Consider the following 22569-nt stretch of genomic DNA (forward strand, 5'->3'; position numbering starts at 1 on the left):
AAAAATGTAACAATAAAAATAAAGGAGGTACATTAGCAACATAACAGAAAATAACAGTATGCAGAGACCCTGTCATTCTTATGGCAATTTCTTTCCGCTCTTATCAATAAAGCGTTATAGATGATTTCGTTTGACATTTGCTCGGGAATAAAATAGATCGTTATTATTTGCAGAACCGGGTGCTTTAAGATTTTCCTATGCCAGGAAAAAAAGGTTTTGTTCACCTAACCCTCTGAGCAAACATCTCAATGCATATTTCTCTTTCATTCCCCCAAATAGCTTTCCCCCCAAAACCGTATATCAAGAGAGCAATATTTTTTCAAGAAATGTAATTTACCTCATCTTTACGCAAAAGAAATAAAATTTCAGATTAATATCTAAACCACTTGATGTCCCCCTCCCCCACCTCTGAGCCAAGACATAACCTACTCTTAGTGTGTGTTTTTTTCCTGGTTCCAGTTAGGGGAATAAGCCATAACTGCTTATCGGACTGCAGTGAAAACAGGGAAAGCAATGCTGCTGTACTCAGAAAACGGTAACGCATTCCCTGTGCGTACGCAGGCAAATTCTGTTAGTAACATAATATATATATATGTGTTGTGCAAATAAACCCGAGTTCTGTGACTCCAGATTCCAAAGTCTGGTTACCACGACCTAATTCGGTGCATACTGAGTCATCCGCCTTTGATTTCAGCGAAAACAAATACAATTTGGAAGTGAAACCGGTGGAAGTTATAACTGATTCGACCATTTCCTCTTCTTTTGTAAAATGGACAAATCGGAGTAGTGGAGGTGTTGTGCCGGCAGTGCAAAACGAGAAGAACTGTGGGACTCACTCAGCAAACGAAAACGTTCAATTCGCCTGGGTGACCCTCCCCTCGAAACGCGCCAGAGATGAATTGGACGCATTTCTTTTGTCGCCTTGTTGTTCTAGTTGACTATAACCCTGCTTGGGATATATTTATCGCTACTATCCAGTAGATGGCCTTACATCTACAAATAGAAAACAACGCCTATGGCAGCCGCGAGCTTTTTATAGCTTCGAAATAACCTGTTTATTTTTTTTAAAAAAAAATCCCCAGAAGCCTTCTCCATGACGGGATCTTTGCTCTTTGTTTTGTAGCTCCAGATCTGGACATCACATTCCAGCGCAGGGCCTAATAGCGTTTAAAGAGGGACACCTCGTTCGTTAGGTGCTGATCCTCTCCAGACGAGAGAGGAGAATCAGAAAACTGCAGAGGGCCGAGTTAAGGGGCTCGGTGTCTTTTTGATGCCGGTGGAGGAGGCTGGTGGTCGACAGCCTCTTTAGAAGTCATTAGACGTTGGCACAGCCCAGCTGAAATCAACAGGGCAAAGCCGATGGAAATGAACAAAGCGGAGGGAAACCGCTCCTCAGAAAGAGGAGTAGGCAGGGGCCGATCCTGCCGGCAGGATTCGCTCCGGTGGCCCTGCCGCACTAGCACAAGTCTGTGTCGTCTGTTCGGCGGGGTGACTCAGGGTTTTTATCGAGACCTAGTTTGCTAGTGAAGACAAGGCCTGGGGGCAGGCAGGCCACTGCGCTCAGGATCGGGCCCCCTTCTACGTGCGTTCTTTGCGCATCCAAAACTCCGCGGCTTTTCGCTGGGAGTTTTGGGCAGGGTCCGTCTGGTTCAGATTTGGGACGCAATAAGCAACAGCGGAGGCACAAAAGGCTCGGATGAGGCCGGGGCATTAGCAGGGGCAAAGTGAAGAGATCAGGAAAAGGGTAACGGGTCCAAGGAAAAGGCTCAGCTGGGAATTTTACCGAGGGAATAAAGCCCGTGCCACAAACCCGCGCAGGCCCTGCGAGAGACACTTTCTCGCCAGCGCCTTTTAGCACCACTCGAGTTGATCTCCCTCCAGTTTCCCAGTGAGACCCGGTTCGGACCACTCCACAGGGCAGTACGCGGAGAGAGAAATAAGAAGCCAATACAAGTGCATTTTCGCTGGTTTCCAGCGCCCGACCTGCAGCTCGCCACACTTCTTGGCCACGGTCAACTCTGCGGAGAAAAGCTGCACGGGGCCAGCACGGAACTGCCTGATTGCAGCGATGTGACAGCCCAAATCAACGCTTCTCCCCGCTCCAGCTCTCAGCGGTACCGCGCGGCAAGGCGGGGGCTCGGACGCGCCCCGCACCGTTCCGATCGGCTCCTAGGAGCCAGGTGAGCTCTGGCCCAGCGAGCCTGATATTGCAACGGCGCCGCTGCAAGACCTACGTGAACCGATGCGGGTTGATCTGACGCTGGAGCGGAGTTTCCTCCCTATTGTTTTCCAGAAATTCTGGAACCCGCTAGAACTAACCCCGGTCCCCTTTTCCCACACGTGTGTTTCATCCTCATCTGAACATGACACTCCCTGACGCCAGGGTCCGATTCTCCTCTCATGCGGGTGTGAATTAGGAGGGACTCCAGGGAAGCCACTGGGGCAAGGCCAATCAAAAAACGATGCCCTCGAGGGGAGAATCAGGCCCAGGCAGCATAGATGGTGCCACAGTTCGGGGTTAGGTTAGCCAGTCAGCTAGCTAGTACAGAGATAGAAACAGCTGCACCGAAGGGCGAGATTCTTTGTCGCCTGCTGTGCTCATCCGATCCGTACATTTCTACCCTCCGTAGATTAATGCCTCTATTCACAGGGCAATGAATTCTGGTGCTAAACTCTGTCTAGAGCGACTGGACTCCGAAAGCCCGAGATTAGTAAAAGAAAACACTAATTGGGGTTTGGCAAAACTGCAAGCCCTGGTTAACCAGAAATACAAGAGAGCGATTATTCATTATTGCAATTATACTAATTTCCAACGTATACAAATCATTACAGGATACAGTTGCATGCGTGCTCGTGTCGACTCAATAGAGTGGTGGGGAGAATTATTAAAAACAACACCGCGCTCTCTCTGGCAAGCTCGCCCTCTCCCAGTCTCCTGAGCAGGAGGCAGAGCTGATTTTCGGGTCTCTCCCACCCCCTCCTCTTTGCTGCTTGTGAAGCAGGAATTCTATCTTTGGGATTATTCAACCCGCAAAGAAAGAGTTAACCCTCTTTAAATTCCAGATACAGAGCCACAGAAACTTACAGGGATCTGAAATGTTCATGTAACTGTAGAAAAGAAGGAATCCCATCTCTCTGGCAGGCCGCTCTTCTCTCTATGCAGCAATCCGTCCAGATCTGGTTAGTTATTAACCAGAAACTATTTTAATCATTAGTCATTATTAATTATTATTATTATTATTAATTCCCCCTCACAGATCTATGTGGCTTTTATTACATTGCCATGTATTCTCAGCCACATCACACCAGACTTTTAGTTAGGGGTACTATGGTGCCATTAATTTCTTCAGCAGAACGCCCCGTTGAAGTCAATTGGGAATCCTGCTTCATAATAAATACATGAATAAACATTCAATCGATCGGAACACAGGATCCTGGTGGCATTAATGTGGGCGATAAGGTAATTTGGTTCTATACAGCCTTGTAATGTGTCATCAGCTGCTAAAATGTTGCCCTGGGTTTTTCAACCTACAAAAAAGAAATCCAGTTAGCAGAGAATTTTCAATGAAACCTCTGAGGAGTGGCCGTATCAAATACTATTTAGTCACTGCTAAATTAATTAGTAATTACTTATGCAGCACCATCGATGCGAATTGCCCCAGAACAAATGCAGCTAGATCCTCTGTCCCAAAGAGTTTACAATCTATGTTAAAGACCCAAGCAGTTATTTAGTGAAGTCCAATAGAATGAGAATCCGTTATTTAAAACATATCGATGGCATATGTTTGAGGAGTAGAAAGAGAGACACTTCCCTCGCTTCCCCCACCCCCTCTTTCCTGCCCCAGCGCCTTTTGATTTATCATCTTGAAATTCGCAGAGAGGTGTACTGGGAAATGAATGACTGAAAGGTTGAGGGGAATGACATATAATCTTCCAGGTGAGTATGTGGTTATTACAACTCTGTATCAGGTAACTCGGTGTGCTCTGCATCATATGCATTAAAATTCATACGCGTTGTAACTCATTGTATCAGCCTCTGACACTGCGCATTCCCTCTTGGGGTCCCATTGGTGCTGCATGGAGTTACAGAACGGTGCACTGAGATTTCCAAGCGTTTGGGTGTGCGCAGTTTGGAAATGGCTTTTGAAATCACATCGAATGGGGAAGCCGTATTTCTTTTCCAGACCCATGCAACCCCCTCTTATGCACTAAATCTTTCTTTTTGCCCACGAAGTGACCCAGGGCCAGAAGCTGAGCTCAGTTACACCGCTGCAGGTAACTCCACTAACCAGTGTAAAGGAGAATAGCTCCCATTGTCTCTATCCCACATGAACACAAGGGATTTGCCCTACACTTTTTCTTTCTGATAATTCAGCCAGGATGAGTTTCCAGACCTGGCCTTGAAAGCAAGCAAGCAAACTCTTGCTACAAGCCACGGCAACCATAATCCAGGCAACTCCCACTGCCCATTTCCCTGCAGTGTTTCTGGGGGAATTCTCCCCTTTCAAGGCTCTAAAATCTGTGTTTTCTGTGTCATCAGAGAGCCCGAAGGAAAATGTTTGGGTGTGAAGTCCTGGGCGCTGGTAGTTTAATTTCAGTTCCTAAATCGTTCTGCTTTCTTTTGCGCATTATCTTTTCTGGGAAGGAAGGTCCCAGATTCCTCCCCTCCAGAATGGTGTCTGTGGGAAAGTTAGGGACTGGAGCTCTCAAAAGCCCAGAGACTCTTGGCACAGGGGAAGAGGGGCTTCTTCGGAGCACTTTAGGGGCTGCTTTCTTTTTTTACAGCGACTTCATGCTGTGCTCTCTGGCTTTTTCGTTACCGATGGAGTTAGCAGCATGTGGATCAGAGCTCCTTTGCCTTTCTCGCCGCACTGCGCACGAGCTCTTTGCGGGGGCACAGCAGGCAGATTTGTCCTGCACTTCACCGAAGGTGGGGAACTCGTTTGCGAAAGGCAAGGGCGTCTTCGAGTTGCTGGGACAAGGGAGACCTTTTCCCTTGGGTCTTTAGGAGCCCCTAGTTCGATCTGTGTCTCTGGAGTCAGTGTCATTCAGGGAACTAAATGGAGCTAACGGATTGGGTATAGTGCAACTGAAGTTTGGCTGTACACATATTTCAAAGGATCTCTCTCCGCTGCACCCTTTGAGAGGGGCTGGCGAGGCCGGCTCCTTGCAGCAGGCGTGATGGATGGCTTATTAATGTAACCCTGGGCCCAGTCCCTTCCAGCTTTTTCTATAGTCGGCAAACACTCAAGCCTCAAGCAAGCCTTCAAGAGATATTGGGGGGGAGGGAGGGCGAAGGAAGGTGCCTTTGACTTGCTTCAGGTCTGGAAAGGGGGAAGGGAGACGCATGGAGAGAAAGTAAATAATAAAATAAAAAGCAGTTAGAAAAGCTCAGACATAATCCAAACCAGGGTAAAAAGAAATTGGAAGTAAAGAAGGACGGGTGGGAAGTACCCGCTGCGGAAAAGAAGGAGTTGCAGTCGACTTAATTTTCTCTTGCACTTCTGATCTCCCTTTTGTAATACTTCTCCACCGCTCACTTTGACTGGCGTCGCTAGGGTTTTGATTTCTCTTTATTCCTCTAGTTTGGTGCCGTTCTATGGCTGCTCTGGGTAACTTTTGATTGATGGAACAGTGGGAAAAATGTACTTCCACTGAAACTTGGTTTTGAAGTATCAGATGATAGCTGCAGTGAATTCAGACTTTAGAAGTTAATTAACTCTCATTTGTGAAGAAGCAGGGAAGATGATAGATAGATAGATCGATCGATAGATTGATAGACAGATAGATTTTTATTTTCACTTTCCCGTAGCCAGGAGAAGAGGATTTTTTTTTAATCTCCACGTATAACGGAACCCCCTAACCAAACGTTTGCCTGTCATTTTAAGCACATCCTCAGAAAGATAATGAGAATAAATCAGGTTTAATTCTATTCAGTTTAGCGCCAATGCGTGATGTCTTAATTGCCACTAATGAAATGAAGAGGATGAAAGTGTGTTATCTTTGATGATTCAAACGCAGGGCAGAAATCAACAGAGGGGGGATGGAGGGGGTGGGAGAAGAAAGGCGAAGAGTAGAGATAACCCAGTAATGCGGAGAGATTTTTCTCAGCGGTCACATTTAAACAGAAGGTCACTCTAGGGAATACTCTGAGGCGGGACACAAGTGGTTGCTCTTTTGAAAAGAACACAATTATGGATTTTCTTTAATTTGCGAAGGGATTAGAGGCAGAACAGCAATCTCTAGGTGTGTGTGAGATCTAGACAATACTTCATTACAGCGGGACGCAAGGAAATTAGGCATTAGAAAAGGGAAAAGCTGCTGTCCCAGAACATACAGGGTTTTGGAAGACTGCTTGTTTGGAAACACGGAGAGGCACCGCGTTAATAATAAAATAATAATAATAATTAATAATAAAATTACAATCGTGGGATGCGAGTCTGTAAACTACTTAAGTCATTCTATGCGAAGTAAAAAACAGAATAGAACCCATTGTTTCCCCCCGGGGCCTGTAGTTGCTTTGTTACAAAACACGCATTTTTCCCCTCAAGACATTAGTGGGACAACCTCCATTCAGAGCAACCTCAGGAAAATGGGGGTGGAGTGTGTGTGTGGGGGGGGGGGGGAGATTTTATACATCCAAGCTCTCTTTTCCTGGGAGCGTGCGTATTTGTGGGGAAGGGGATGTGGTTGGTTTCTTCTATGCTGTCCCGCGATATGGTTTCTTCTGCAATGGAAACCGGGATCCTAACGCCGACAAAGGGTGTACAGTATCAGGGGAACCGCTGGCTTTAGGTCACTGCTCAAGTGCATGCTGGAAAGACACCGGTCCCACACCGAATCTATTTACCTCTCTACTACTGCTCTGGTAGACACAGGCCCGAGCCTGCACTCCTTACTCCGGCCAGGATTCCCCTTGTCTCCAGCAGGATTTTAGTCACTGCAAACACTGAAGGAGGGGTCCCAAGGCTGCTCGTTTATCTGTTTTAAGCTCTTCCCTTTTTCTGACACTTCCTTTTATCTGCGCGCCCCTCTGCCCTCCCCCGCTCCGCACTTTCAGCAGCAAACATACCGGTACCGGAGCCATATGCCCGGGACTCACCGTAGCAAGAGACCTGCAGGGCTCCGTTGTGGCTGCTGGTCTCCTGCAGCTTGAGGTTGCTGTCCGGGGGAGTTTTGCAGGGGCCTCGCTGCATGTAGAGATGCTGCTGCTGCTGGTATTTGTTAAAGGAGCCTGGTGCCCCAGCAGAACTGGGAGCCTGCCCGCTGCCATCCAGGGACTGGCATTCCTGCTGGCTATAGCGGCTCCGGCATTTACTGCTGCTGTCATCAAAGCCTTGTCCTTTGCTGGCCAGGAAAGTAGGGCTGAACTTGTCACTTGCTTGAAATGCCCTAAAAGGCGAGGAGCCCTCTGTGCTCTGGGAGGCTGCGTTGTAGTAAGAATCCATGGCAGGATCACAATAAGAAACACAAGTATCAGCATTCATTCCTAAAATTAAAAGGCCCGAGTGTCCTTAATGCGCTTGGAGGGGCACCAGGAGCCGCTCGCTCTCTCTCTCTCTCTCCCTCTGTGTCTGTCTCACATACACGCTCACAGCTGGGCCAGGGAATTCTAAAAAAGGATTCAGATGTTGCTGAAAGCTGACCAGATCTCCAAAGCCCCCTCAAGAACTTGCAGAGCAAAAAGGGGTCTTCCCCCCCCCTTCCTCCCTCTCTCGCTCACACTCACTCGTTGTCTCGCCCTCCAAGCTCTCCAAAGAGCTTCTTCTCAACAGTCCCCCCCCCCCCACACACACACAAAACCCGAGACCTCTCCCACAATTAATATGTAGATGATGACAGTGGAGGGGAGGGGGCCAAGGAAGGGAGGGAAGTGGGGGGGGGGGAGTCAGATCTTTTTGCATAAAACAACTTTTCTATGATTAAAAAACAGAAAATCAAACACATGACATTAATGCAATTAGGGGATGAATATGGGGCTCTGTGGAGGGCGGAAGAGCACGGAACAATTTAATGGGAATGACACACTCGATTCGTTCTGGCCCTCTTCACTATTGACTTTGCAACGCAGCTGCAGGGACCTTAGAGACACTGTAACCCACACGGCCCCCATTAGGTCCTTTATTAAAAGCAATATGGACACCCCCCCCCGGGAGCTATATCCCTTTAAGACCCCCACTACTCCCCCCAATTAACCCTTTGGCAGCAGCCCCGCTCCCTCTGCCATCTATAGGGCTGGCGATGACTTTGTTAGTCCCTTTCACTGTTGCTGGGGGTGGGGGGGTGGGGGTTTCTGCCTCCTTGTTAAGAGCAGAAGACACCACCCGATACCCAGGTCAAGTTCACCCTGGCTTCCAGGGGTAGTAATTAATCAATCAATCAATTATCACTACTACTAATACAACCCAGGGACGTTTGCACGTTTCTTTCTCTACCAGAGACAAACAATTCTTTGTTGTTCATGATTATTTTTTTTAAAATCAAAATCCATCGGGTAGCAGAGAAGTATTTTAATGCGTCTCCTGGCTCCGGGGCTGTCAGACTGGAACTTGCAGAGGGACTGGGACTGGAAAAAAAGCCCTTTCTGGCTTGAAGGGTCAGCTGCAACCTAAAAGGGTCTTAAAAGCAAATCGGTATCAACCCCAGTCCCATCAGCTGCACCAGACTCCACTCCTGCTTCCCCATTTAACTCCTGCTGCCCCTTACACTTAGGTTTTTATCCTGCCTTTCTTCCATCCCTCGCATCTGGTTTCCATTGCGCTCTTACCTTGAAGTTTTCAGTAATAAAGATATTACGCGCACACGGCATCCGCAGCTCTTCAGTCAAAAAGGCGCTTAACCCTTTCCTCGCCGCCGGACGATCAACTCTGCGTTACGCCGCGAGGGAGATGAGCCCAAATTTCGCTCAGGACATAAGGCCCGGCTCCTGCCCCTAAGGAAACCAGTGGGCCCAAGGTCCGTGCAACGGGCGGTACGGAGTGGGGGGGGAGGGAAGGGGAGAAGTGACGTTTCTCTCTACATATACACTCGGGGGCTTTTGCAGATGTGTTCTTCTCCCCTCCTTTCTCTCCTCCACACCCCCTCCCCACTTCGGACTAGGGGAACCACAGACTCCCGGCTTGAAATTGAGTTCTATGTTTGGAAAAGAAAACGTGCAAACCCTGAGTGTAACAGAACAGGCGTAGGGAATAGTAACCCTTATCGCAAAGGAATAACCTGCAGGGGAGGTGACTGTGGAGCGAAGCGGTTTAGACGCTTGCAAGTGGTTTGTTACAGTACGTAGGGAGATTTTAAAACAATAACCAGAACGGCACATAGCGTTGTCTGGCAAAAATCTGTATCGCACATTAATAATAAATGCATCCTGAGACAGCAATAGGGGCTGCCCTTTATCCCCAGCGACACACAAGGGTTTATACTGAGGTCCTCTTTAAATAGCCAAAGATGGATTCATTTATTACATTTCAAAACATATTCAAGTCTCCCTTAGACCAATGCAGCAGCGCTGGGCTTGTTCGAGTTTCTGATCCAAGAAAGATTTCAGCGGATTTTCCTTCCTTATTCTCTTTATTACCTGCTTAATTCTTTCCTCATTTTTTTTTGTATCTCTCCCCCCCTCCTTCCCCTCATCCTCGCTCTCCCTCTCTCTTATGACTTAATAAAAACCAAATCAACTCAATGCATTCACGTCTTGCTAAAAACCACTTCTGGACTGCCCGTGGGAAATCCGCAGAGAAAACTCAACCGTGCGAGCCCGGGTCTCTTTCTGCAGCGTGAGTATCTAGCCTTGAAGATAACCGCATCTTTTCCAGGTCTGGCTCCAGTTTTATAGCCAGGAGCTCCATTTCATTGAACTTTTTAGACGTAGAAATCACGGAGAACATATTATACATATATATGCGTGTTGAATAAAGGGGTTTCTAGCCATTGGTTTCCAGAGCAACCAAAGAATCAGTCCAGCCTCAACCATTCTAATCAAGAAATGTTGGGTTATTTCAAAACGCTTGGAGTAAAAATGTGGGGCATTGTACGTGGCGTCTGGATTTCTCCTCGGCAAAGCTACCATTAAAAAGAAATGAGATTCCAAGATCCTGACTAAAACAATATATTCTTAATCTAATTATATATACTTACTACTTAATGTAACTTCTCAAAAATACACCGGCAATGATCAAAACTGTATCTGTCGATGGCTGAAATCAAGAAGCCTGTCCAGTGAATCTATTCACCATTCCGCTAACCTAGCCGCTGCCAGCATTAGCTTGTAACGAAAATTCAATTAGTTTCCAATCAAGGATAATCTGCAGCACTGTGAAAAGGTTTGCTATAAAACTCTCTAATGACCAATTTGTGTCACTGGAAGTGAGAGGTTAATTCAGGAACCGTTACCGAGTTAAAGGGTGTTCGCAAAATACAGTGAAATCTAGCGAATAAAAATAATTGAAGAATTGCTTTTCTCTACGTTCTTTTGTTTTTGTCCCAAGTCCCTGCACAAAAACGAACTAGGATTATTTTTAGTTGCAAACGAAGCTGTGTAAACAATTAAAAGTAAATCCGAGTTTATACTGATACACCCTCTTCGCTTCAAATTAATATAAGCACACAGCTGATTTCCCCAGAGCATCAGGTTTACTGACTGGGAACCGATTTTCGTTCCTATATTTAAAAGGAAGAAAAAAAGTAAAACCCTTTTTTTTTTTTTTTTGACTTTTCGGCAGTTCTAGAAAGCCGGACTCAGAAATGAAAATGTTATCAAATGAATTTGATATTTGCAGGAAACGTATTGAACAGACCATTATCTGACGAACGCGACCCCAGTTTCTGCTGATGGGGACACCAGGAACAGAAAAGTATAAAATCGGTGTGAAAACCAAAGCTCACCTTGCTCTGATCCGCCCCAAACACCCAGCCTGCTTTTATAATAAATACATATAAACATATCCGGGTTAGATTTTTAATTCAAATCATGATCACATCGGTTTATTGTTGTTTTGAAATAAGGAGAAGATATATTGAAACTCCATGTGTATCTGAACCGTTGAGTTTGAACGAGACCGTTTTGTGTGAACTGGACCTGTTGGCGGAATCAGTCGTGTTTCCTGTTCCCCAAATCACCAGAATCTGGGCTACTTTGGAAACTCAAAGATGTACACTGCAAGTGAGAACGCTTATCAGCTCCACACGGTCACAGCTGCACCGCAGCCTCTCGCTGGGGAAATAAACAGCGCGTGGCGTCCTTGCAAAGTTTTAATTTCAAGCAGATATTCTTTATTGGACTAGAAACAGACGCATTGATTTAAATGGTAACATGCCGTCTTTAGATAGAGGATTATTCAGGCAGTTCAGGCTCCAAAATAAAGGTCTATTTTGGTCTATTGGAAAACCCAGGCTGGTGTGGTATCTAATGAAAAAAGACAGTGGTCAGTTATTAATTTGTACCCATATGTATGGGTATATAGAGAGAGACATGTTAGATTATTCATACATGTTTTATATTATATTATGCAATCTAAATATATTATATCATATCGTTCCGTATATAAAAATGGATTAGATGATTAATGATCTACTGTGCAGTTTTATTAATCTCTCGGATTAATGACTCGTAATGATATAATCTGTCAAATAGAGAACATATTTCTCTGGGCAAACTGCTCACAAATACAGCTTTGAACAAGTGGCTGGATTCAATTTCTATTTTAAAAACCTTAGAGGAGCCTAATCCATGGGAATGGGAAAGAATGGAATTCATTGTCATAATATTAATTGTAAGGCTAAATCCGAATCTTTCTGAGTATTCCGTTTGGATTTCCATCCAAAACAATCATCATTTTTTCCAGGCTCTGCTTGCTTCACTTTTGTACCCCCATTTTGGTAAAGGAACCCCTTTATTGTGATTGTCTCCAGTCCTGAGCTGTGCAGGGGAATGGTTTGGAAATCCGTGGAGCTGCAATCCCTCGTCTAACTTTCTCCCACTATTCGTTGAGAGGAGGAGATATTTCCAAGGTTTGGATAAATACCTCCAATTCAGTGAGTGGGCTCCTTTCAAAGGGTGAGGCACGGATAGTCTTTCACACCTTCTTCCCCTCCGTTTTTTGGCAGAGACCTGCCCTTGGAAACCATCGTCCGTTTGTTTTCTCCTAGGGTTTGCTCCAGAATAGCAAACTGCGAGCGCCTCTGGTACCTGGTGTGAGATCTGAGGGAACTTATTTATTCCACTATTGCTGGTGGTGCTGAAGATTACGTTTTGTGCCAATGTTCCAAACTTTTTGGAAAGGAATTAATGTTGCATCTTTATTTCGGGTGCTCCCTGCTTGGTATGCACAGCAAAAGCGCTCTTGGCCCTTACGTGTTCTGCTTTTTACCTTTTACTCCTATCTGCCACTTAACAAACACATTCCACGCTGGGTACTATTGGTGGGAGAAGCTAATTTCAAGGTCTTCCTTACAGAAAACCGGTCCTGGTGGTTTTTCTCTAAGAGATTTTTTTTAAGTACATTTTTTGTTGATGAAAGGGACCCTCTGAGGAAGTGGGACCTGATCCAGCCCCCCTTTCCCCCAACTGAAGCCAGTAGGAGTCTTCAGTGGATTTTGGATCAGGCTCATGGTTCGTTATTGGCCAAATCCTTTCCTAGTATTATTCAACATAAATTAAAAGAGTTGGCACCAAGGCTGAATTTGGCTCATTTTGTTCTTGCACCAAGTCAACACGCGCCTGTAAGATCCCATCTGGATACAATGATCTACGCAGCTCCAGCTCTTCCTCTTCTGACTTTTTAATTGTCCACTGAGGATAGCTAATTTAGGGGGAACATTCAGAGCTTCTGCTAAATTCCCATACAACGTGGGCTTCCCCTGAAGCGCAGGTTATAGCGTATTTGTTTTTAATCTTCCACTTTAGGACTCAGAGAAGATCAGGAATATCGGAGCCATTTCCCCCTCTGGATTCCCCTCTCTCCCCCCCACCTCTGGATACAGCGCTACTGTGTGTTTCAAAGTCTCTCCCCCACCCACTCTCTCCATTTCCCAATTCCCCACCCTCAGAATTCAAGGGCTGTCCAGAGGGGTTCAGAGGCTTTCTTTCCTCAGCTAGGAAATCTCACCCTTGTTGAAATGTAACACTAATAATCACTCCCCTTTTTTTGTCCTGAAGCAAACGAGTTAAAAATCGGTAGCTGTTGAACCCGCATCTGCTCCATAAGTTTCTGTTATTCTGAAGCTTCCTTTTAACGCCACTTCAATGAAACAGAAACTTCGGAGAACGGCCAGTGTAGATCAGAGAGGCTGGCTTGTTGAAGAATTGCTGGGATTTTCTCCCTCTTTTCCCACAAACTCTAGCTTCTTAGGAGAACAAACGCTACTCGTGTTTGCTTTGCACACTGATTTTTTTTTGACTGATCAAAGCTCAGCTTCCATCAGTAGTTTTATCCCGGGAGAAGAGAATTTCCTCTGTCCATTGTTTCACTTTGGGTCTCCCTTTTTGCTTTGGACACAGTTTGCTCATGCTGGTAAAATATTTCCAAATAAGCCCAACACCTGTTCAGTGACTGGGCCGTCTGCAGAAAGCTGGTGGAGAAGAGGTCCCAGCTTCAGACGCGTTGCTTTATAGATTGCGTTCTCCAGTGATGTTATGAGAAAAACCAGGGGCAAACTACAAAATAAGACCGTGCAAAACAAAATAAACATACCAACGGGCTTCTGAAGAGAAACGATGGTGAGACCTTCCGGTCTCATTTGCATGCTCATTAGTAGGTAGAGCTCTAAAAACGGTACAGAAAGAATCCATTTAATATGGCCTTTAAGTTTGCCCCACAACTATTTTCTGTTGCAGGAGGCAAAGACTTGATGACTGCATCACTCCCCTCCGATTTTACTGCCCGCTGTGACTGGCTATGACAAACAAGCCATAGTCCCATGTTCTCCTCTCTCCGGGAGATCATTGTCACTTCTATGACTTCTGTATCAATCGCACTGATTTGAGGAGTGCTGATGAGATCCTTCTTCACTGGTTTGCGCCAAACAAAACTCAGCTGCGAAATAGCCAGGGAGTCTTCAGTGCTTGTGCGCCTGTTACTCGTGTAGACGCAGGTATGGATAATAACACGACTGTTTGTAATAGAACAAATTGGACCCTGCTCTGAAAAACCAGGAATTAATATCGGAGTCGATTTGTGGATTATCAGGGAAACAAGTGAATGTACTTTCTTTCCCCTACTCTTTTACCTGCGGCCTTAGCCATGGATGATGAAAGTAACAAATGACATAATGGAGGTAGAAGTTTCACGGACGGGTTTGCTGCCACTTTATTTTAGTGACAGACCAAGAACAAACAAACAAACAAAACCCCCAACAACCCAGGAGTCCTGACTTCTTTCCCCCTGGTCAAACCGTTTGACAACACACTGGGTCAGTCTCCTTTAAGACTTTCTTGCAAATATGTATACATATTTGGAATGTTACATGGACCAAACCATCTGATTATAAGATATAGTAACAATGTGGCGTTTAATTTTTACATCTTCCAAGACTTTGCTGTGTCAGGAACAATAATAGGTTTGACTGTATGCAAGGATCCCTAGGCAGGAGGGAATCCCTACGTGAATTTGCCTTTTATTTGTGATTAGCTGCATGGCTGATGCCCAGAAGAGCATGCCTTCCAGTATAAACCCAAAGGAGTCCTTTCACTTACTATTCCCTCAACTCAAGAAAAACATAAAATGGAAATTGTTTAATTTTGCATAACACTCCGTATCATCCAACCACTTAGAAAAATAAGGGACAATTAAAAGGCTGAGTAGTTGAGATTCAAGTGATCTGTCTACACACGTACATATGCGAATATATACCCATTACATATGTTATATAGTAAATAACCACATACATAAACCTCCTCAATTAAATTACATGAAGCAAGGCTGCAGAAGTGCACGTCAATTAAAACTCCAGAGGCACCTGAAGTTTTCAGCGTTAGGCCCCAGATCTTGAAATAGCTGGTCATTTGCAGAACTCAGAACGGCAACAAAAAACAAAAGCTCTGGGAAACAGGCCGGTCGGGGGCATCTCGTTATGTTGCTCCAGCACAGGTGTGTGCGAGGGAGCAGAGACTGAACACAAGACGAACCGAGAAAGCAGGGGAGCTTCTGCAATGCTGCAGCGGAGGGCTGAGCTGGGGAGCACAGCAGCTGGGCAAGAAAGTTTCTGTGACATTGCACTCTGAGCTGGGGAGCAAATCAGTGTGGGGAAACGGAAGGCAACACGAGAGACCAGATCAAGTCAAGCCCTTGAATTTATTCCCTCTGTCCTTCCTTCCTATTTCTCCCTTTCCTCTAGTTCACTGTTTCAATCTCGTCATCATTTCAGAGAATCAGGGAATTGTCTTTTTAGCATTGGGAGATCAACTTCTAAAGCAGAGCTGGCCACTCGGTTCCCTCTGATTCTGGATGGTTTACATTGCTCTCAACTGTGCTCCAAGGAGCCTCTTTCCTCTGGCTATTCCAAGATAGCCCGATCTGCCGCAGGGTTTTAAAACTAAACTCCAACCTTCATCCAAATTCCAACGATCCCTGAAGAGTTTAGTTTAGGTTTCTATGATGTATTGTATCAGCCAGCAGCAGATTGGAATTTTCAATGGGCATCTTGCTGGAGGAAAGAAAAATTCCACTTGCTATTAACTTCCTTGGAGTTTTGTCTTACAAGCTGTTATTTTTAATGGGGGTCTGATCCTACAGAGACAAGAGTCCTATTGAAGTCAGGGGCTATTTTGTCTGAGTTAAAGCCCACATAATAAGAAAATCAAACTGATTAAAAATTCAGAGAGGACTGGAAGCTGTTCAGAATGATGTTGTGGCCTCTTCAGGCATGACTTTATGCAGGGACAGCTGTCGGGGAGGACAGTATTTTTACACATTCAAATGTTATGTTCCTGTAGAGATTTCCTTCTCGAAGATGTTGCTTAGGATGAGCGAGTGATACTTTTGCTTATACCTTTTTTCAAAACACCACCATCACCCTGATTATTTCTTCTGTTTTGCTTCCCACACTCCTTCTTTACAGTGAACGGTACAGCAATGTGCAAGGGAACCGAATTTAAAAAAAATCACCTCAAATGGGAATAGGTTATTTCAGAAAGATTGTGTCTGTGGAATTATACATCAGGAGCGAAATCCTGACCCCCACTGAAAAACAGTGGCCAAACCCCCATTGACTTCAGGAGGGCCAGAATTTCATCCCAGGTTTACATCACCCTCTGAGATTCAATGGCCTACGACTTCCAAAAGTGGCTAGTGACTTTGGATGCCTCCGTTTTTGGCTATGCCCAACTTGAGACATTTAAAGGGACCTGGATTTCAGAGGGTAAGTGCTCCTGGCTTCCTGAAAACCAGCCCCCTTGAAATTGTCGCTAACGGGGGACCCAAAGACTAAGGCACCTCGAAATCGTCGTCACTTCTGAGAATGCAAATGACTGAATATACTATTCGGTTTCATCTACAGCCTTCGAGCCAGTGTTGCGGGTTTAGTACATTTTACTCTTCAGCTGTAGAACAGCAGTTAACCCAGAAAGATCCGCTAAGAAGCGACACGTTTGACCAAAGGTAAGGATCACTTCACTTCTCCTTGACCTGGGCCGAAGACAGCGAGTGACTCTCCGGGAGCTCTTCTTCTTCTGGTCCTTCTCGCTAGTTCTAGCCTGCTTTCTAAAACCTTTCTGGTGTAAAAGGAGAGGCGGGGCCGGGGGGCCGGGACACTTCCCCCTTGTTGTATTTTCAAAATGCAGAATCACAAACCAGGACACTTTTTTTCTCTTGCCCCACTGGGGAACGGTTTGCGCTGGGGAATGACAGCCTGATCCAAAGCCCATAGACGTCAGCTGCAGTCTTTCTACGGACTTCGGAGGGTTTTCCTCAGGCAGTTAATCGGCGGGATGGATCCAGGTTCATTTCCGCTGGTGCACGGGGAAGAGGGCAGTTTCCCGCTAGAGAGGGCAGTCGAAGGGGAGGCTGCTTCGCACCTCTTCAGAGTGCAGGCCAGGGATGGGGGCAGGGCTGAGCGCTCCCCATGGGTATTTCAGGCCCAGCCCGGGCTGCTCTCGAGGGTGCCCGTGACCCCTCCTGGAGGTCAGTGGGAGCGGGCAGGCTGCGGCTTCTTGGCTTCAGCTTCCCCAGCCGTTGTGGCATTCACCACCCTCGTGGGATGCGTCCCAACCCTGGGAATTTCCTCTTTGCCCTCTGCCAGGGGACACAATACAAAGAGGGCAGAGGAGGGAGGGGGCGGCGGCGAAGGGGCTTCCTCTCGAGAGGCATCTACTGGCATTTCGTGCACCTGTCAGTGCGCAGCTTGAGCGGATCACCATGACCTTTAAAAGCAGTGGGCAAGCGAGAGGCAGGGGGGGGGGGGGGAAGAGCGGTGGGGGGGAGAAAAAGATGGGGTGGGGGGGGGGGGGGAGAGAAAGACACTGTGACCATGAGAGAAAATGAGGAGAGGGGGGGACGAGAGAGGCAACTACAGGGGAAGAAGACAGCTGCAGTGTGGAGGGGTGTGTGCAAGGGATTGCATGGGAGAGTCAAGGCTGGGATCTGAAGGGCGTCTCAGTATCTGATTGCTCTGGAGGGCTAATATTTCTGCAGCTAACAGCCAGCCGTGGGGTTGAACAATACATGCCTATAGCCAGGAGCGCTGCAAAGCACCCCCAGAGATTTGAACAAGTGCCACGCGGAACAATGCGGCCCATCTCTTCATTTTCTCCCACACTCGGATACCCGCTAACCCTGTAACCCATCTCCTAACTCCAGCATCCCTGGCAGAGTCTCTCTTTCCCTTCCTTGCGGAGCAGCTGGTGCCTGCTGCAGAGAACCGATGAAAAGAAGCTGCAGAGAAGCGTGGGTATTTGTAATTATTATGTTTTCAGTGCAAGAAAACCCCAGGCCTTAGAGATACCGCAACGTTTTCCAGCCACAGTATATCCCCTATGCGAGGCTAATCTCACACCGAACATGACTAAAACCTTTACTTTTGCCTTTTAAAGGAGATCAGTGCGGTTTATATCAACTTCCCCGGATACCGAAAGGCTTTTAGAGCCGATTTTGCCAAAAGAATCAAGAAATATATATATATTTTATCATACTGTAGTTCTTTTTCTTGTGCTGTTCGTGATGTCACTTATTTCTTATGGGACATTAATTCCATGATCGTTTGCAAACAAACAAACAAACAAGCGCGCGCGCGCGCACACACACACACACACACACACACAAGTAATAGCTAGCATATAGCTATGAAAAATATAGTAATATACAATGTGGTCACTACAGCCTAATCCAATTGTGTATGTATTATTAATTGTAATAAGAGCAACCAAATGTACATGATTATTAATAGCAAAAGAACGTACAGTGCGGTTATTACATGCTTATTCAATTGAATAATTATTCATATTAATATACAGGGTCTCACGGTGTGTGTGTATAGTATGTGGCTCACACGTACAGGAGATCAACCTCGTTTCCCATTGATGTAGAGGGAAATCTCATTCATAATGACACAGTTAAAATAAATGTGCACGCCAAAGACATTTTAACCATCAAAACGATGGGTGCTAATCTGGAGCACATGGCCTGATTCCGATTGCAGTGAAATAGTGAGCTCTGCTCTGGCCAGTATCAGACACATCCCCTCTCCCCTACAAAGCAAATTCTCGTATAGGATAGTTGTCAGGCTGACTTGAAAATGAGAAGAAAAAAAGTCCCTTTGGGTTAAATAAGCAAACAAATCCAAAACCTCTCTTGCAAAGATACAACGAAATGCCCCAGAGAGTGAAGAAGACAAGCAGCAAAGGCAAATGAAGGGGGAAGCAACACGAGAGGATGAGACAAGACATTTTATTTGCTATAATTCAGGAGAGGAATCAAACCATCCCTGCCGCTGCATTCATAACATCCTTCTGCTCTGAGCTTTTCTTATTAATTTAATAGTGGTTTACTTTAAAATAATTGCTTGGCTAATTTTCACTGTTTAAATCAGACAATTTTATAGTTTGGCAGCACCCACCCTTCCAGTTATTAGATAAAATCTGAGGTTCCCCCAAATTCTCCGTTTATTACAGGAGAATGGAAACCTTAACATCTGTTGCTAGCTCAGCCCCAGCATAGGAGAATAAATGTTAACAGTTTCCCTTTGCCATAAACACACCACATGATTTGGACATCACCGGAGATCCTATTTTGATTAAGCTGTAGCGATATAATTCGAAAGGGTTGAACCTTTTACTATTAAAAACGTTTCCCAGCCGTTGTGAGAAGACCTCCAAGAAGATGTGATTCTAGCAGGGGTTTAATGTACCTCTGAGTCTTCTTTCAGTGCTGCTGGGATCAGTTCAAGGACATATTCTTTTCTTTTCCTCATTCCATTTGTTCCTGCGAAATATTTCCATTTTTTATTTTAAAGTGCCCACAAAAACTGAAGAATAATTATATCTTACAATGAGAACTGTATTGATAAAAGAAATTCAGATTCACAGCACATAAAAATATGCAGAAACGATCAGAGTTCTTGCTTTAAAAAAATCCCTTTCAAAGGGATGATGGCAAAGAAATTTGCAAACCCTGGGGCAGATCATCTACCGTTATAAGCCAGAGAGCTACGCATTTATACTCCAGAAGAGCATCTGGTTTATTAACACATTAAGCTTCACAACCAGGAAAGAATGATTATCTCAGCTTTTCAGATGGGGAAACTGAGGCACACAGGTGAAGTGACTTTCCCAAGAACACACAGCTAATCACCTGCTGATCTAGGACTAGAACTCAGGAGATATGATTCTCTGTCCCAGCTCTAACCACTATATCTCACATCACAAGTAATTTACAAATAAATACATGTGTCTATTCACTGTGTCTCAGAGTTTCAAACCTGGGTGCCTACAGCTAGGCTGCTAAATCCATATTTGGGCATCTCAATAAAAGCGGTTGATTTCAAAAAGTACTGTGCACCCACAAATCCTACAGAAGTCAATGAAAGCTGCAGGAGCTCAGCACCTCTGAAAATCAGCCCATTGATATTTAGGTCCCTAAATGTGCATTTAGGAGCCTAATTTTAGGCACTCAGGTATGAAAATTGTGAACTGAGTGATTTCTCCTAATAATCTAGAACAACAATGCACAACAGCTATTCTCAGACTGTAAAACCTGAGTCACCCAGAAATGGAACCCTGGAACACAAGGAAGAGACACAGAGAATTCAGACATTCAGTAATGCAAATTGACTAACAAGAAAGAGCAATGAATAATTTTAAAGTGTTATCTTTGATGGATTAAAAATCAGGAGACCAAAATGCAGGGAGTTAACACATAACAGCACAACAATAATGATAATGAAGCTAACATCAGTCGCTAGAGAGTGATTTCAGTTTGGGATTGAGATGGACAATGAGCTGCATTTATTTGGTGGTTGGATGGAGTGGGAAGACAGTTGGACAGGCCATCTAAATTAGAAATGACAGTCCAATCAGCTGAGTCCCAGGGCCACCTGTATCCTCCCTGCTGTTCAGATTTATAGAGTGTAACATTTTAATAAAAAACACACACACCTCCCCACTTTGGTGCATTAAGAGATTTCTAGCAAAACACCGTAATGTTGCTATAAATTTCCCTCCCAGCACCCTCACAAGTAATAACTCAAACCCCAGCATTTTGTATTTAATGTTTATTTTGATGGCTGCATTCCAGAAAGAAAAGGGAAAAGAGGCAAAATCAACTCCTCCCCTCACCCCCCTGTTGCTATTAGCCTGATGTTTTCAATAAAAGTCAGTGCAAATTGGGAAACAAACACTTTGAAATAGAAGGGAAGAAAACAAGAGAACTTATCAGTTTGAGCAGCTGGTTAGTGAAACTCAGGCAAAACTCCTATTGAAGTCACTGACCCTATGTAGTGACTTAACGAGGCCTGGGTTGAAATCCTAACTTAGGTCACAAGTGGAATGAGTTGAGTGGCTTCCCATTCTCTTCCACTCTTTCACCATATTTGAACACACCAACCAATTGGGCACAGTTGGGTAGCTGTGCTCAGAAAAGGCTCAGCCCTGGAACAATGTGGGTGCTGCAGGTCAAGACTGAAGCACATAGGCAGAGGCGTTTGGAGGCAGAGGGCTGGACCAGCGGGAGGCTGGAGGTTAGGGCAGAGGCATACTGGTAGAATTACATAGGACCAAGAGATGGAATAGTAGTGGGTGCTGCAGGTCAGTTTTGAGGTTTTTGGAAGAGCTGTGTGAAGTCTGACCTGCATATATTGAGTCATCAACCTCTCACTTTCACCAGCATTAAACTCACATTCACCCTTAAACAGGAAAATCAGCCAGACAAACCCACCAGTGACTCACCCAAATGAGCCATGACAATGTTTAACCAGTATGCCAGCTCCAAGCAACGATTACTGACCCCAGTTACCCAGGTGGGAATTTGCTTCTGATCACTTAGCCAGGAGCAGAAATCCTTGTACTGTGCCTGATTCAAAGGGGGTGAAAACTGACCTGTGGCTGATGAGAACTGCAACAGAACATAGAATCAGGCTGTTGACTGAGGAGAGATGGGCGCCATGCTTACAGCTAGAGAGTGTGTGAACTCTTCATGTGATAGGTAGCTTCACACTCACTGAGGATGACATTCTGCTCTCTTCAGAAGACAAGAAAATGCTTCTGGTGTTGGGGTTATGGTGGATTTTAGGGCTGCATATGCCTTGTGCTTGCTGTCTGCACAGTGGTGAATTTCACCTTGTATTAACTAAAGGGCAGTATTTATGTAATATAAGCACGATCACACAAGGGCATACATGTCCCTGTCTTTGTTCTAGTCAGCTCATCTGAGATCTCGATTTTTCAGTTTGCTTCTTCCTTTTAGAGAAAAATAATCTTATAATTCCCCAAATCATTCCAGTTCCCAAATGGATACAACAGAAGCAGGAAATATTTTTCCTCCATGACATCTCATAACTACAAACATTTACATTCCCCCTTTGCAGCTGTTGATTGGGCCCATGAAGTCCTAGTAACTCAAGGACCAGAGCAATTCTATCTCATCTATATGTTTTTATACAGTGTTGATCACTATGGTATCTGAACACCCAGCACTATGGTCTCTTCATCTCTGACATGGAGATCAAAGGACATGGAGCAATTTATCATCTGATGGTCCCACTATCTGGAAATGAGATCAGAAGGAGAGGATTGATTTCCCAATTTAGGGCTGAGGGACTGAAAACTCAACATCCAATTTAGTTGAAGCGACTTGGGGATTCATTTTTGGAGACTATCCTACCAATGGTAAGGCTAGCTTTGAGTTGTGGGTTTAAAGATACTTAAGTCTCTGATATATATGGGGGCACTGTAGGTTCAATCCATGTTACACTGTGTGATGTTTGGTTCCTTGGGCAAGCGGGATCTGGTAAATTATGGATGTTAGTCCTGATTTTCCAAAGTGCTGGGACCTGTGAGCTCTTATTGATTTCTATAAGAGTTGTTGTGCTCTGCTCCTTTGACATATTTACACATTGCACCACAGGTGAATATACCTTAGTGGAACA

The 22569-nt window shown here is 45.2% G+C and overlaps 1 protein-coding gene across 1 annotated transcript in view; it reads right to left on the reverse strand.

The window, feature by feature from the left end:
* Window positions 1–10187, reverse strand: part of ALX4 (ALX homeobox 4) — a 62951-nt gene extending 52764 nt beyond the window's left edge. Inside the window, exons 1-2 of the mRNA XM_067558117.1 lie at window positions 10135–10187; window positions 7103–7612 (exon numbers count right to left, since the gene is read on the reverse strand). Of these exons, the coding sequence (XP_067414218.1) occupies window positions 7103–7487 (385 nt within the window). The 5' untranslated portion in view covers window positions 7488–7612; window positions 10135–10187. The remainder of the gene's footprint in view (window positions 1–7102; window positions 7613–10134) is intronic.
* Between the last annotated feature and the right edge of the window lie 12382 nt (window positions 10188–22569).

This window comes from Emydura macquarii, unplaced genomic scaffold (assembly GCF_026122565.2).
Source record: "Emydura macquarii macquarii isolate MOO-44397 ecotype Brisbane River unplaced genomic scaffold, CSIRO-AGI_Emac_v2 contig_1876, whole genome shotgun sequence".
Lineage (NCBI taxonomy): Eukaryota > Metazoa > Chordata > Testudines > Chelidae > Emydura > Emydura macquarii.